General features: G+C 39.5%; 1 protein-coding gene across 1 annotated transcript; it reads right to left on the bottom strand.

Moving 5' to 3' along the window:
* Positions 1–236: 236 nt before the first annotated feature.
* On the bottom strand, positions 237–1,184 carry LOC133764494 (olfactory receptor 51I2-like). Its single transcript, XM_062198169.1, has one exon. The coding sequence runs from the start codon at positions 1,182–1,184 to the stop codon at positions 237–239; it is 948 nt and encodes a 315-aa protein (XP_062054153.1).
* Between the last annotated feature and the right edge of the window lie 16,689 nt (positions 1,185–17,873).

The following is a 17,873-nucleotide window of genomic DNA, read 5'->3' as shown; positions in this document are numbered from 1 at the left end:
TTATTCATGGAGACCATCTCTCTGCCTCTAGAGGATATTATAGTTAATTTCTCAATAAGATCCAAGGTAATTCTGCCAGGTGGCATTCCAATACAATAGATTAAAATGATTGATCATTGATCCCAGAAATTTGAAATATAGCAATAGCATCCCCTCAGTTTATCCATGTCTTCTCTAGTGTCTGGTTGTTCATCAATAACCCCAGATTATCCAATGCTCTTAGATATGTCAAAGAGTCAGACCTTGACTCTGAAGAGCATTTTGAGAAGTCTGTGTCTTATCTCCTTTGTCTTAATGGAGTAGATAATAGGATTTAGCATGGGAGGCACAAAGAGATAGAGAATAGACATAAGGATATGGACAGCATGGGGTAGACCAGCCCCAAATCGATGGACAATGGAAACACTAACCATAGGCACATAGAAGATAAGCACAGCTGAGATGTGGGACACACATGTGTTCAGTGTCTTGAGGCGCTCCTCCTGAGAGGCGATTGCTAATACAGATCGCAGGATGAGGACATAGGAGATAAGGATCAGAGCAGAGTCCAGGCCAAAGGTGAACAAAACAATGGACAGCCCATAGTGGCTATTGAGGGAGACATCAGTACATGCCAATTTAATCATGTCCACATGAAGGCAGTAGGCATGGGAGAGAATGTTTTGTGGGTGGCAGAAGGGCAGTCTGTGCAGCAGCAGTGGGAAGACCAGGATGAGCACAAAACTGCGGAGGACGGCACTCAAGCCCATGGCCACCACGCGAGCATTGGTGAGCACTGCAGCATAGCGCAGTGGGTTACAGATGGCCACATAGCGATCAAAGCTCATAGCCAGAAGAATGCCAGACTCTGTCCAAGAGAAGAGGTGGATGAAAAACATTTGGGCCAAACAGGCTTTAAAGGAGATCACTCGGGCATGAAAGCACAGGGCAGCCAACACAGTTGGCAATGTGGAGAAGGACACACCCAAGTCATTGACTGAGAGCAGGGACAAGAAGTAGTACATGGGCTGGTGCAAGCTCTGCTCCTGCTTGACAATAAGGAGTATCAGGCTGTTGCCTACAATGGAGATGGCATAGAATAGAAGAAGAGGGAGGGATAACCAGAGCTCCATGGCCTCCATCCCTGGGAAACCTGTCAGTATAAAGCTGGGAGCATTAGAGCCATTAATCCTGAAGTTGCCCATGAGAGGTCAGAGACACTTGTCATCAGCCCATTGGATCTTCAGAGAAACTACACCTTGTCTCTAAGATGACTATTCTTCCTAGGGAGAAAAAAACAAAAACAGGTTTATAAAATGCAGTTACACATAGATTTTATCCTGAATTTCACTGGGAGAGTGACAAGGAAGTTAAGAAATGCTATCCATTGAAAGAGAAACTTCATTCTTAGACCTCTTTCAGAATTACAAAATACGATTCTTTCACGGGGGATTGTCTAGCTCATTCAATCTCCTTGGTAGCCCTCTTGATGCCTTCCTGTCATTATCAAATATCTCCTTTATACACCTCATATTTCTTACCATGATCCTAGCCAATGTATTACAGATGATGACACTCACTCTAACAAATGAAGAACCATGTGTCCAAGAAATGTAACGGAATTACTCTGGGACTCTAGCTTTTGTAGTAAGGATGTTACATGGCTAGAATTCAAACTGGATGTTGGTGGGAATGTAAACTTGTACAACTATTATGGAAGACAGTATGGAGATTCCTCAGAAATCTAAAGATAGATCTACTATAGACTCAGCCATCCCACTCCTGGGAATTTACCCAAAGTAAGTGAAATCAGCATATGACACAGTTATCTGTACTCCCGTGTATATTGAAGCTCAGTACACAACAGCTAAGATGTGAAATTAACTCAGATGTCTATCAGCTTATAACTGGATGTGTGTACTATGGAATACCACTCAGCCATAAAAAAAGGATAAATCCCATCTTTTGCAACAAAATGGATGCAACTGGAAACCATTATGCTTAGTGAAATAAGCCAGTCTCAAACAGACAAATATCATATATTTTCTCTGATATGTGGCACTTAATATAAAATACAAAAAATGGGAATGAAATGGACATCCTATGATATGACAGTCATTTAGATTATACTCTGGTGAAACTGTCATTTTCCTACTTGTTAGTTGTTGAATATTATGATTAGTGGAGAATTAAGCCTGTGATCAAAGAGTGGATTAAAATTATGTCTTCTCAAAAATTAATGAAAAGAAAAGAAGGGAGGGAAGGAGTGAGATTGAGGAGGGAGAAGGGGAGGGAGGGAAGTATGGCTATCTTTTTAGAACTGTACCTATGAAATACATCAAATCTGTTCCCTTTATATTAACAAAAATTTAAAAAGAATTAAAACTTTATAGTCCAATTTCCATCTCAAGGCATTTACACAGTCTAACACAGCACACTTAATACTGAAAGTTCTCCTAGGAAAGCTGGAAAATCAGTAGCTCATGAAAAACATCATAGTGTAGTATAGTTATGGGTCTGAGTCCCTGTACCACCCCCAAAACAGCCATGTGGTATTAGGCAAATATACTAACCTCTGTGTCCCCTTTACTTTCAAGATAAGACCAAAACAGAGTTGCCCTATGGATACACATATAAGGAGAGACAAAGAGAAAGGGAGAGTTTGGGTCTTAGAACAATCCTGCTGAGTAGGAAGCAGTATGGATATATTGGTGATATAATGGTTGTTTTGTTTAAAAGCATATTTAGATGGGATGGCAAATTGGTTTCACAATGTTCTTTCTTTGGCAAAAACCATATCATATGTTTATAAAAAACTCATATTTAATTTTCAAGAACATATCATCACTTAAAGCATTGTGTTACAGACAAGCAAAACCAAAATCAAAAGGATCCAGACAAAGCAGAAAAAAACATTAGAATTACTCTACCTTATTTTTCTCATGAATTGCTAAAGATATCATTCTTTGATTTCCATAGCAGATCATGGTTTTTCTGCTCACAGAAAGACAAATTTCCACAGGGATATAAGATGAGAAACACCTTACTTCAGGGGAAACAATATTGTGGGAAGAGTGATAAAGATATAACACAGTGCATTTTACATCCTTGTCCTTGCTCTCCTGCACTGAAGAGTTTCAGAAACTGATATCTGTGGAAGGAGCTACACTCAAAAATATTTCACGATAATACTTCTGGGGCTTGTCCAAGAACCTTGCAGGCACTGTGGTAAGTGGCTTCACCTATAATTTTCATAATTTAAATGTTATGTCCTCTTCTGCCTTCCATGGATAAATCCTAAATGTGAGTGCAGTTATCCTAATTGATTAATCTATTTATATCACTGTTGTATTTTATTATTTTATACATGCTTAAGGGAAAAATTATTTTTCACTTGCATGAGCTAAGTTTTGCTTTGATGAAGAATCAGATTAGACATCAGGTAGAAATTCTTCATCAAAGGGGTAAAGTCTGAGACAAAGTTGCAAGGACCTGCAAAGGATGGATTTTCTCAGCAGCAGTACTGGATTTGAAGGTAGTCAGGAGAATGAAGCAGATAAGCACTGGCAAATCAAGACAGTATAATGAGTCACCATCAGTGTTTCACAAAAATTGACACTGCGGATCTTAGAGGAGATTATATCAAGGTCACCAGCCTCTGAAACAACCCACCATTAAGTCTCATACCACCGTCACATGTCTCACTGTACATGTGGTTAATATACTATATATATTTCTAAATTTTTTAAAAGTTAGAAGATACTTTGAATGTTTTACCATAAGAAAATGACAAATGTTCTAGAGGACAGATTGCTTACCCTAATTAGACATTATATAATGTATACATGTAACAGTATTTCACATGGTACCCCTTAATATAAGTACAGTTTTTGTGTGTCAGATAAAAACATAAATACAAATGAAATAATCTTAACAAAAATCCTGCTGCTACAGAATAAAGTCAGTTATAATACCTCTTTCCTGTCCTAATTAGACACATTGAAGTTCAGCTGAGTGGCCCATTTTGTCTCTTCCGTCATATTTTTTCCCAGGCTCACACCAAGCAAAAACTAGAGGTAGAAGGTAAAGAAAGAAGTGATAAAGAGTCAGAGAGAGAGAGAGAAGAATAGAAGGATGGGGAAAGGCAAGGATGGAAAAAGAGACAGAAAACGATTAAAAACATAGGGAAAATAATAGAGGAAGAATGAAGACCAGAGAAGGAATTTTACGGAGAAGGACCTGGAGCACTGAACATGGAGAAGCACAATTGGGACCCAGATAAGACTGACAAGACAAAGTAATGACCTCCTGTCCTAGACATGCCAGGAGAATGGGCTGTGCTTTCTCCAGGTCAGGCTAAGGCTGTAGGGCACCCCATCCTCACACCACATTTCACAGGTGCCATCTCTCTCAAGTTCTGAGCCGTGGAGGCACTATTGCTAGTCACAGTATTCTCCAAGCCAAACACAGTTGGGAATAGGCTTCTCACAGAGGGATCCCAATGTTTGCATCTTGCTGTTTATTCCTTTGGGTGGCTCAGATGTCTATGCAAAGGATAAGGCGATATCCTCTCTCCTCCCAACTGAGCAGGGTTCATCTGCTCCCACACCACGTCCTCATGGCTTCTAAGATTCTGTGAGGGATGGGCCCTAGGGTCTCTGGCAAATAAGCAATCTGAGTACCAATGTGCCTCTTATTAGTAAATGAGAAAGCAAGAATATGACTTATGCTTCCTTACCTTTAACTACAGGGCTTCTTTCCCCAAGCCAAGTCCCATACCTGAACCCTGTTCTCAGGGTACCAGCAGAATCAGGCTATAGGGTTGACTGAAACTACAGTTTGCTGCTGGAGTCATGATGATAGAAATGTAACATCAATAATGCTCAGTGTTTTCAATGTTTCCTGATCTTTGTCAAGAGCTTTATGAGTACTATCTTTTTTGATCCTAACAACCAAATTCAGAGAAAGGGAATCCTTTCTCATTTCACAGATTCAGGAGGTTAAATTATGCTCAAATTATAATACCACTTAGTGGCAAAGCTACATTCACATATAGATAGTTAATTTATTCACTTAGCATTTTCAAAGTACACAAGAATTTTTATCCAGTTAATCATTGGCATCTTTTTCTATTTGTACTGTTTCTTTCCTACTTAGCAGATTATCTCTGCCTTTGCTTCTCTCTGTGTAACCTTCTTCAAAACTAGAGAAAATTGAGAAAGAAAATGATTAAAGAAGCTAAAATCAACTTCTCTCACCCTCTGCAAGCTTCTGGCTTTCCCATAAGGCTGGCTACTAGCTAACATCTGGCGGACAAACTTGATCCCTTCCTATCTAGGTCCAGGGTTTGTTAATATTTGTAACAGAAACACACTGATCCTAGGAAGTTGAATTTTTAAGTCACAATGATTATATGATTTTCTCTTTTCTTATTAAGGTCTAATACACATACCACAAAATTCAATTTTTAATTTTTTTTAAATTCAACGGTATTTACAATGTTGATCAACCATCCCCTAAAAATTAACTTCATAACCAATAGCAGGTACTTCCAATTCCAAAATCCAGCCCAGTCCCTGACAGCGACTAATCTTTCTGTATCTTTGGATTTGCTTATTTTGAGCATTTCACACTAATGTAATAATACATTAAGCATTATTTTATGTCTGGCTTCTTTATTTAATGTTTTAAAGGTTCACTTATGCTAATATGTATATCAGTACTTCATTCCTAATATAATATCCCATTGTATGGATAAAACACATTTTATTTGCCCATTAATCAGGGATATCTCTCTTTTTGAGGATTATGAATAGTGCCTCTGAATATTTTTATACAAGCTTTTTTTATGAAACATGTTTGTAGTCCTTATTGTATATACTTAGAACTGAAATTGATGGTTTATTTGTTAACTCTGATCAAGTGTTTGAAGAAAAGTCAAATTGTTTTCCAATGTCACTGCACATATTTGTATTCCCACCAGCAAGCATATGTGGATTCCAATTTCTCCATATCCTCGCCAACATTTTTCATTTTCCATTTGCATTCTGATTTTGGCTTGTTTATACTAATCCAGATAAATGTAGAGTGATATCTCATAGTGATTTTTGGTTTGGATTTCCCAAAGAACTAATGATGTTGAACATCTTTTCAGGGACTTATTAATTATTTGGATATTTTGTAATGTTATTTAAAAAGTGCATTCTCTAAGTTTGTTGTTTTTCAAGATTATTTAGGTTATTCTGAGTCTTTTGAAGTCCAGCATGAATTTTAGAAGTAATTTGTCGGGGCCAATGCTGTGGCACAGTGAATTAACACCCTGGCCTGAAGCACCAGCATCCCATACGGGTGCCAGTTCAAGACCCAGCTGCTCCACTTCAGATCCAGCTCTCTGCTATGGCCTGGGAAAACAGTAAAACATGGCCCAAGTCCTGAGGCCCCTGCACCAGCATGGGCAACCTAGAAGAAGCTCCTGGCTCCTGGCTTCGGATGGGCACAGCTCTGGCCATTGTGGCCAACTGGGGAGTAAACCATCAGATGGGAGACCTCTCTCTCTCTCTCTCTCTCTCTGCTTCTCCTCTCTCTGTGTAACTCTCATTTTCAAATAAATAAATAAATCTTTAAAAAGAAAAAGAAGTAATTTTTCAATTTCAGTAAAAATGTAAGCTGGAGTTTGATTGAGATTGCTTTGAATCTGTAAGATTTGTAGATATAAGGAGGATAACATTTTAATTGTATTAAGTCTCTAAATCCGGGGATATGGTATGCATTTTCATTTACTTAGGTTTATTTAATTTCTTTCAATGATGTTTTATAATTTTCAGTGTTCAGATCTTGTCCCTGTTTTATAATACTTATTCCTAAACATTTTCTTCTTTTTGATGTTATAAATGAAATTTTTATATCCTTTTTATTACAACTAGTTTTTCTGTGTAGATCTTGTATCATGAAATTTGTTGAACTTGTTTATAAGTCTTAATAGTGTATGTGTGCACACGCACACACGTTGTGGGGGAAATTGTGGTCCTCGGCATCTTACATATGCAAAATCATGTCATCTACAAATAGACATACTTTATGTATTTTTTAAATTTCTGGATAACTTTTGCTTCTTTTTCTTCACTTGTTGACTTGCCAGAACTTCCAGTGCAGTGTTCAATAAAATTGACTGCAGGCATCATTGCCTTGTTCCTGATTTTAGGAACTTAAGGGTTTTCTATTATCAGAATTCTTTATCAAATTGAGAATACATCCTTCTATTCCTGTTTTGTTGAATTTTTTATAATAAAAGCATGCTGCATTTCTCCAAATATTTTGTCTGCACCTATTGAGATAAACACATGGATTCACCTCTTTCTATGGACATGTTTATGGAAAATCAAAAGGTAACTCTGAAATAATACAGATTTACAAGTTTTATAAGGAGTTAAAAAACTCTTGCAAAAGAAGAGCAAGGATTAAGACTCAAAGTTTCCTATTTCCAAACATACAACAAAACTTCCATTATCAAAACAGTGTCATACTAGCTTAAGGATAAACATTAGCTCAAAGAAATAGCATTGGGATACCAACACATACATCTTTGGTTAACTGATTGATTTCCATAAATACCAAGCCTGAACAATGATAAAACAATGAATTTCTTTCACAAATGGATGTTGGGACAACTGGATATCTACATATAACAAAATGAAGTTGAAGTTGTGTCGTTATAATATATACAAAAATTAGCTTGAAATCGACTGAACTAAATATAAGAGCTAAAACCAATGAAATCACTTAGTTTTCCTTTGAGAACAAGTTTTACTGTTAGCTCTCATAATACAACTCTTTGAGGACAGAGGTCCTACATGGGAAGTTAGTGCACAGTGACTCCTGTTGTTAATTGAACAATTAAGACTCATGTATGATGTCAGTGATGACCTGAGGCTCTTGATATGAGCTGTCTAAGCTATGGAAGCCTTTTGAATCCACAAACTCCATCAATATTTAGACAAGGCCATAGCAAAGTGGAAGTTCTCTCCTCCCTTCACAGAAAAATGCATCCTTTGATGACCACTTCTTTCCCATGGGGTCTCATCCACAAAGGTCCTTCATGTAGGACACTTTTTGCCATAGAAACCTCCAAAGTCTTAAAAGAAAGCATAGAGGTAAATTCTCAAACCCTTGTATTTGGTAAAGAATTCTGATATGATATTAATAATGAGTGAAAAATATAATTAAAGTAGATAAATTTTCCTTGAGGCCGGCGCCGTGGCTCAACAGGCTAATCCTCCGCCTTGCGGCGCCGGCACACCGGGTTCTAGTCCCGGTCGGGGCACCGATCCTGTCCCGGTTGCCCCTCTTCCAGGCCAGCTCTCTGCTGTGGCCAGGGAGTGCAGTGGAGGATGGCCCAAGTGTTTGGGCTCTGCACCCCATGGGAGACCAGGATAAGCACCTGGCTCCTGCCATCGGAACAGCGCGGTGCGCCGGCCGCAGCGCGCTACCGCGGCGGCCATTAGAGGGTGAACCAACGGCAAAGGAAGACCTTTCTCTCTGTCTCTCTCTCTCACTGTCCACTCTGCCTGTCAAAAATTAAAAAAAAAAAATTTCCTTGAGTAAAATTAAGTATGTCTGTGTATCCAAGGACACTATCAAGAGAGTAAAAAGATAATCCATATAAATCCTGATTCTGATCATTTTTCCAGTTCTTTCATTGATTTTGGTATATTCTTGCTCTACAATTTCCTCTGACACCACCTGTTCCTTTGTGACACTGCAACAAGGAAATCCATTTGGGAAAAGGGGAGGAAGTGTGCTGTATTTGCTTAAACTGTTTTTGGATCAGATTTGGAGTGAAAAGAAAATCAATCACTTACTAATTAGATGACCTTAAATCATAGTAAAACCTGTTTTTTCATCTTTTAAGTAGAGATAATAATAGTTCACATTCTCTTAAAAAATGTATTTATTTGAAAGAAAGGGAGAGAGAGAGAAAGAGAGAGAGAGAGAGCTCTTCCATCCATTGGTTTATTCCCCAGTTGGCCACATGGCCAACTCTAGGCCAGGCTGATGTCAAGGAGCCAGGAGCTTCATCAGGGTCTCCCCGTGGGTAGCAGGGGCCACTGGGCCATCTTCTGATGCTTTTTCCAGGCCATCAGTAGTGAGCTAGATTAGAAGTAGAGCATCCAGGAATCAAACCAGCGTCCATATGGGATGCTGGCATCCAAGGCAGCAGCTTTACCAGCTAAGTCACAATGCTGGCCCATACACTTACCATTTACTTAGGCTGATACATGGCAGAAATGCCGAAAATGTTGCTTCCCTTCCTTCACCATCAGTGATGACATTGGTGAGCATGCTCAGACATAGACTCTTGGGGTCAGAAATGGTCTGCTGATTTCACCAAGGGAAGGCAGGCTGCTGCTCATCACAGGGCAGCAGGTCTGATAGAGCTCCTCAGGGCCAGCCTTGGGAGCTCAGGGGCCAAGCGGGATGATGAGTGTCGATGGCAAAGGAACCACACCAGAGCTGGGAGATCAGTCAACGCCCAGGACGCAGCCAGGTTCTTGACTTTATTGGGAGGGGAAGAGCTTTTATAGACACAGAAAGGGGGCTGTCCAGGGCACAAGGGAACTGAGCCAACCAGCTGAAAGGTAAGGCAGGACACGAGCTGAGCACACCCTCAAGGGCCTATCGCAGCTGAGGACACACCCTGTCCACGAATACAGAAGTCTCCTGTCAGGCTAGGTACCTCCCCCGGGGGCCATCTTAGATTGTTGGAAATGCTAAGTCACTGAGATGCGGAAGTGCGGCAAACTCGAGCAAAGGCTTAGAGGCCTTGTGGAGCAAAGGCGTAGCAACTTTGTTTCCTTTTCGGTTGGAGCCCCTGGCAACAGGCAAAGGGCCACTGTTGTCTCCATATTTCTTATTCCATTGTCAGCTCTATTCCATTGTCAGTCTGTTCCAATGTCTGCTCATCTTTATTGTCTCTCAACCTTTTATTGTCTCTCAACCCTGATGCCCAACAGTTGACATATCTTAAAGCATTGTCTCAAAAGGTTTTATCACTACACTAATACCCTATCAGCCTAAATTTAGACATTTATCATCTAATTATCAAGCAGACTTCCAATTGATCTTTGCCCCAAATCTGTCAGCATCCGGTCATCCCCTAGGCCAGTGGTTTTTTTCTTAAAATGCAGATCTTTCTGCTGAACCTTTACAAATTGAACAGATGGACCTTCATTTTAAATCTAAATAATGACCAACTCATAAACCATTCTTCAGGATTCAGTCTTACCACATCTCTCTACTTCTTACATCCTACCAAGTTTTTAATTAACATACGAAATCCCTCTATTCCTCAAGTCTTATCGGGAGAGGAACCTTTTTAGTGGGGAAATTAGTTACATGATGGTGCCCAGGGGAAGTAAGGTGGGCGGAATCCAAAGTTGTTTACCACTAAAACTAATTGGCTGTGCAACATCAGGGGAGGTAACAAAACTAGTAACAAGTGTATAGACATATGGCTAGTCCTATAGAAATCCCCCTGTAAAATGACCGTTTAAGTGATTGGTTGGTCCTTAGCCCTGCCCCAATGACTCTGCAGTTTTGTGCTATAAAAGGTTCTGTTTCGCACGAAGTAAATGAGTCCTTGCTAGACTTGGCTCCCTGCTGCGTCTGATTGTCTCCGGGATCGGGAGGCTGGGGAACCGGCGAGCGGCACACTTACCTTTCCTCGGACTCAGTCCATCCTTGTACGGGTGGATTAAGACCCAGCAGTTTTTTTCTTAAAATGCAGATCTTCCTGCTGAACCTTTACAAATTGAACAGATGGGCCTTCATTTTAAATCTAAATAATGACCAACTCATAAACCATTCTTCAGGATTCAGTCTTACCACATCTCTCTACTTCTTACATCCTACCAAGTTTTTAATTGACATACGAAATCCCTCTATTCCTCAAGTCTTATCGGGAGAGGAACCTTTTTAGTCTGTAGTGCTTCAGTGCACCATGACCTACTCATGGATATGTTAATGATCTGTCCTTTTACAACCACTGTCTCATTCTTGTTTTGCATTTACTCCATAATAGATGGAATGTAAATAAGTTTTTCATTTGTTCTATGAGAGATGGTGGCAGGGTAGTAAAATTAGTCCAGCATGGATATCAAGACCTAACTTGATGGAGAAATAAACCCTAAACTGCCAGATAAGCCATCCCTTGTACAAAGGAGATGACAGTTCAAGTGCTTGGGCCCTGCAATCCATGTGGGAGACCTGGATGGAGCTCCTAGATCCTGGCTGTGGTCTGGCCTAGATTTGACTACTGCAGACATTTAGGGAGTGAAACAACAGATTGAAGATCTTTTTGCATCTCTCTCTCTCTCTCTCTCTCTCTCTCTCTCTCTCTCTCTCTTTTTCTTTCCCTCCCTCCCTCCCTTCAAAATAAATAAATTTTAAATAAAAAGAAACAAAATTTCTTTTTTTAAGATTTATTTGTTTATCAGAAAGACAGAGTTACAGAGAGTCAGAGGCAGAGAGAGGGAGTCTTCTATCCACTGGTTCACTCCCCAAATGGCCATAATGGTTGGAGCTGGGCTGATCAGATCTGAAGCCAGGAGCCAGGAGTTTCTTCCAGATCTCCCATGTGGCTTCATGGGCCCAAGGACTTGGGCCATCTTCTGCTGCTTTCTTGGGCCATAACAGAGAGCTGGATTGAAAATGGAGCAGCTGGGACTCGAACCAGAGGCATAGGGGATGCTGGCACCACAGGTAGTGGCTTTACCTGCTGTGCCACAGCACCAGCCCAAAAAGAAAAAAAAATCAGATTTCATTCTTTTAATTATTACCCACTACATTGCCTTCTCCCCTCAAGGCAACAAGGGAAGAGACAATTTCAATTACTGATGTAGAGTAATCTGGTTTTATTATTAATTAAGTCAACATATGCTCACAGAGGGCTTGCTTTTACTGTCTTAAAAGTTTATTTTAAGAATAAAATGTGGCTTTAGACAAAAGTATTTTGGCAATGCTTTGGAGTTCAGAAATTAAATGCATTAGAAAACATTCAAGGAAGACTGGGAAGCTGGAAGAGGGATTTGCTTGTCCTTTTGGCTTTCTGTTTTTATCATTCTCACCCAAGCAAGCATTTTATCCTGCACAACAGTAACTGATTCTAATGGAAGCAGTTTGGGGTACTTCTATTCTTTCTGCCCTTTGAACCAGCCTCTTCTCATAGCCTACAAATACCAACACTGGTTCTCTAGGGTTGATTCTTAGAAATCTGGGTTCCAATTTGGTGAGCACCCTATTTTAAGGTTCTGGTATCTAGAACCTCTTCCATTAGGGCAGAAGTTGATTACAATAGTTACCAACTCTGTTTTATGATAGTGCCCCCTGCATGGCAAACACCTTCTACACTTTGTACAAAAACAAATGTTCTAAGGCATTATATTTTTATAAAACCTAGGAATAACTGGGAGTAAAACCTGCCTAATTCCATTAAAATTGATTTTTGAATACATAAGCTGAATGAAGAAAAATAAGAATACCTCATCAATAGAATATAAAAGGGAGAGAATGATCCAACATGGAAAGCGGGATACACAGCAGACTCATAGAATGGCAGATGTCCTAAATAACACTCTGGCCTCAGAATCAGCCCTTAAGGCGTTCGGATCCAGCTGAAAAGCCCATGAGAGTATTTCAAGCATGGAAAGCCAGGACACTCTGTCAAAAAACAAAAAAAAAAAACAAAAAAAAAACAAAAAAAACACCTAAATGAAAGATCTCTGTGAGTGAGATCCCAGTGGAAAGAACAGGTCATCAAAGAAGGGGGTACCTTTCTCTGAAGGGAGGAGAGAACTTCCACTTTGACTATGACCTTGTCTAAGAATGACCAGAGTCAGTGAACTCAAAAGGCTTCCATAGCCTTGGCATCTCATGACAAGAGCCTAGGGTGATTACTGATGCCATAAACAAGAGTGTCAATTTGTTAAATCAACAACAGGAGTCACTGTGCACTTACTCCTCATGTAGGATCTCTGTCCTTAATGTGCTGTACATTGTGATTTAATGCCATAACTAGTACTCAAACAGTATTTTAGAATTTGTGTTTCTATGTGGGTGCAAACTGTTGAAAGCTTTACTTAATATATGCTAAATTGATCTTCTGTATATAAAGAGAATTGAAAATGAATCTTGATGCGAATGAAAGGGGAGAGGGAGTGGGCGATGTGAGGGTTGCAGGTGAGAGGGAAGTTATGGGGGGGAAAAGCCATTGTAATCCATAAGCTGTACTTTGAAAATTTATATTCATTAAATAAAAGTTTAAAAAAATGTGTTTCTCCTCCCTCCCAAATTAGGTTTGCACTTAATTTATGAAGTTTAAAATATCATATTTTGCATTTGTGAATGCCATGTCCAAGGATATAAGGAGACCTGGACAGAGGACTGATATTTACTACCAGGGTTTGTGTGTTTCAAGGACATGAATCCTGGGCAAAAGCACAATGATTCATGTCCAGAAGATCCTTGTTCTAATGTGCTAATGCCATATTCTGGAAATTTTCAATCATTTCTTGGTAAGGTGGTCATTTCTTATGGTGGTTAAAGATATTCCTTGAAACACCCATATACTCTATCAGGGTGCCTGGGTTCCAGTCCCCACTCTGCTGTTCATCCCAGTTTCCTCCTTAAGTGCACCCTGAAAGGCAGCAGAGGATGGCTTAATTTCCTGGGCTCCTGCCACTTGCATTGAAGGTCAGGATTGATTTCCTCGCTCACAGCTTCAGCCCAACCAGCCCCACCTCAGCTATTGTGGGCATTTGGGGAGTAATCAGTAGATGGACGATCTCTGTCTATCTCTATCTCTGACTCTGTCTCTTTGTCTCTCCGCTTCAAAGAAATAAAAACAAGTTAAAAATTTTAAAGTAGTAATAAAAATGTTTTGAATATGCATTTTGTGAAATGAAGGAATTAAAAACTTTTGAAAGCAGAAGTCCTCTGAAACAGAAGAGTTTTATTGAACTGTTACAAATGCTAACCAGAAAAGGAACAAATGAAGCAAGTTCTGCAAACACCAGTTGAAAATTTGTCCACTGCACCTAAGAGCTAAGAGCATTTTACAATGAAACTACCTCTATTGTTATTGACAAAAGGGGGAAAGATAACATAAAAGTGGATCATTTGGGGACAGAAGGACAATCCTTAAGGAGAAGTATGGTTGCTTCTGGATTGGTTGGGCTTAATAATCTGTTAAATTTACACACAAGCAGGATGCTGGCCCTGGTAGCCAGCCTCTAGGGACTTACGTCAATGTCAAGCAATCTGTTGTTGGTTTTTGGTCCATGGTTGTTAAGTTTGACCCTTAGAACAAAATTTAGGAGATCTCAGAATCTTTTATCAAAAACAATAAATATAAATATATATGTATGTCCATGGCTATTTTTCTTTTATCTTAAATGGAGGAAGTTTAATTTTTAATAATTATTTTAAAGAATTATTAATTAATTATCTATCTATTTGAAAGGTAGAGCATCAAAGAAAGGCAACAGAGGGAAAAAGAAAAAGAGAGCTTTCACCCATTAGTTTACTCCCCCAGTAGCTGTAACAGCTAGGGTTAGGCCAAGGGTCAAAGATAGGAGGTAGGGATCCATCTAGGTTCCCCACATGGGTAGCAGGGAGCCCAAGCACTTGGATCATAACCCACTGCCTTCCTAGGCACATTAGTAGGAAGTCTGATTAGCAGTAGAGCAGCTGGGACTTGAACTGGTGCTGCAAAATAGAATGCCAGTGTCAAAGCAGCAACTAACCTGCTGCACCTCAATGTTCCCAATCCATTGGTTTATACATTAGCAATGTCCTATGCACACAGGATGACTTGGCTCATGATGAATGGGAATTCAGTGAAGTACACAGTATTAAAGGAAAAAGAAGAGAAAAATAAGAGAGGTTACGAGAAGTTGAACATAAGAATTAGTAGACATTTATTTCCATTTTCCTTGAAAATTCCCTACAGAAAATGTTCCTTACTCATTTAGTCCTCCCACTTTCAACCCTTACTTCTAAAATAAACCCACAGATGAAATCCCCAGATAGAGTAGGCCCTCTGAGTTTTCACACATGAGTGTCAGAGTCAATAAACAATCATATTTAGTCCTTTACCGAAGGCAGCTAGAACTGAAGTCACTTACTGAGCCTTCAAAATTGAGAAAGAATCAGGTATTTCCACCCAGATTACACACTCAGATTCCATCTATCCCCAAAAACCACACTGATCCAACCTGCACAAAAACACAGCTTTTACATCCCTCAGCAAATTATTGCATTCAGGTATCCATCACCTGCACAATCTGGTTCCACCACCCTCCCACCAGCCTCACACCCACACATAACAGCCACCACAGAACAACAACTTGAGCATGCTCACATCTGGACTTCACTCTCATAGATAAATTCTTGAAATGAGATCTCCCCAAGAAACTGTGTCCAAAGAAAAAAATCTCAGGGTTCAATCACTGAGGTCTAGGTAGGTATAAGAAAGAGACCTCAAAAACTCAGCTATTATAGTGACGCAGAGCCAAGGCTGAGTGGGACAATTTAAGGATAATGTCTCCACTCTAACCAGAGTGGTACTCCAGTTCTTTTTCTTTTATTTTCCCTAGAATGAAACCTTGTTTACATCACATTTTTCTAGTACTCACATACACAAATGCTCACAGAGTAACAATCTCCTTATAATAACCACTTGAAATAATCCTTTGGGACCAAGAATAGGATAAGAAGAGAGGGGAAGAAAATATAGCAGTGAGTATGGCTCTCGAGCCTCTGGCACCCAAGATTCTCTCCCCCTAACCACTGGGATCAGCAAATTTTTTCATGCAAACAAGAATTCTCCACCTGTATCTGCATCTTTGGAGCCTATATACTCTTATTGGATTGCACAATTAAGAAGTGATATTAAGCAAAGTGCCTTGCAAGAAAAATGAAAATTCAAGTATTAGCCATAAAAACAGGCAATTGAAGTAAAAGCACCAAGTTTCAAATCAGGAGGTCTAACTGATAATTTCAGTTCTTACAGTAACCTGCTTTGTGATCTGGATGGTCCCAGTTTAGGTCTGAAACTGGACTTTTCATTGGTAAGACAGAGGTAAGAATGACTGTTATATGCTGTACCACTTTCATATGCTGTTATGAGACAAAACATTTGTAAATGGGGGCGAAACTGTTTTTGTTGTTTCAACTTTGAATCTCATATACTTTACTCTTTTGTGGGCTACAAAAGTTACGTGAAATAAGAAGCTCAGTTGTCATTTTTAATTTAGAAGTGAGAAATAGTTTCATAAACGTTGTGAGATTTTTCTGATGCCAAAATTGAAGAGGCAGGAAAACTTAGACAGGGATTCCAGCATCACTGGGTTGCTACCCAGAGAGCTGAAATATTTGTTCAAAATCACACAACAACCTTGAGACAAAAACAGGACTAAGGTTCAGAATCCTTAGCACTTTACAAATGAGATACCCACTACATGATTGAGGGAAGATACAGATAATATAAGCATTCTCTCTACAAAAAAAAAAAAAAATCACTCTTCCAGGACACTGACATCTTTATTGCTGACGCCATCAGAACACTCCACTCTCTCCCCACCCATCTACCTCTATCAGCCCTTGGCGTTCTGAGCTGGTTGTCACACTCAGCCATTCTGCTGGCTGGCTGGCAGAACTGTGAAATGGCATCTGCGTATCTGGGAGTGCTGGTTCCCTAGCCAGAATATCTGCCACATCTCATGATTCTTTCCTTAGAACCAATGAACCGTGAAGCATGTGAGTATGTTCAGGTTGTTTAATCACCTTCTGGCCACTGCAAGAGAGATATAAAACCTAAGCTGCTTGGCGTGTAATTGAGCAGATCCTTTACACAGAGAGGAAATTAAATAAATGTTTCAGCACTAAGACAAAAACACAATGGAATATTTCTAAAAATGATCAAAATTGATCTTTTTAGGCAATATTTGTCAAAATGTCTGGGTACAAACACAATCATGGACACAGTGTGTGGAAACTGAAATTTCATAAGGGGATTGTACCTATGTAATATGTATTTTCCACACACAAAACAAAAAAGTGACTTTAAATTAGAAGCGATTCCAGGAATTCAGAGAAATCTGCATGAAATTCAAAACTAATGAGGGATGATGCGAAGAAAGATGATGTGGATTGGCATGAACTAGAAAAGGCATCAAATCTTCCAAAATTGAGGAATACATTTGGTCTAACAGCTAAGATGCCAGTGGGACATTTGTATCTGTTATGACAGTGTCTGGGTTCTTGTCTTGCTTCTGAATCCAGCATATTTATAATGCAAACCAAGGGAGAGAGCAGTGATGGCTTAAGCAACTGGATTTTTGGCCCTGGAAAATATGGATTGAGTTCTTGTATCCCAGCTTCTGCCCTCACCCAACCCCAGCCATTAAGGTCTTTTGAAGAAGGAATTGCAGATGGAGCTCTTTCACTGTCCATCTGCCTGTCTCTCTCAGCTACTCATACACATAAATACATACATAATTTTTAAAGAAATGTGGACAAAAGACATGATGTTCATGAAGTAATAAGAGGAGTCTATAAGGGTTGGTTTTGGCCGATAAATAAATATTTAACTTGAGCTTTGAATACAGAACCCAAAATATTGTTGAATATAAGAAGTTGTGGAAGATCAAAAACAAAAGGATTGTATGTGATAAAATCTTTCCAGTTTCCTGAACGAGTAAGGAGTAATAAATCTTTTTCTCAGTCTAAAAAAGATTATTCACAGAAAGCTGGTCATTGTATATGACTCAAACACATACTTGACTTTACAGGCCAAGCATCCACCATCCCTGGGATAGAGTCCTTCCTCTGCAACAAGG

This window comes from Lepus europaeus, chromosome 7, assembly GCF_033115175.1.
Source record: "Lepus europaeus isolate LE1 chromosome 7, mLepTim1.pri, whole genome shotgun sequence".
In the NCBI taxonomy this organism is placed as follows: Eukaryota; Metazoa; Chordata; class Mammalia; order Lagomorpha; family Leporidae; genus Lepus; species Lepus europaeus.
This window is presented reverse-complemented; position numbering and strand designations above follow the sequence as displayed.

Bases quoted from the DNA above. Each gene is read 5' to 3' on its own strand.
- LOC133764494 (XM_062198169.1), bottom strand. From the start codon at position 1,184: ATGGGCAACTTCAGGATTAATGGCTCTAATGCTCCCAGCTTTATACTG.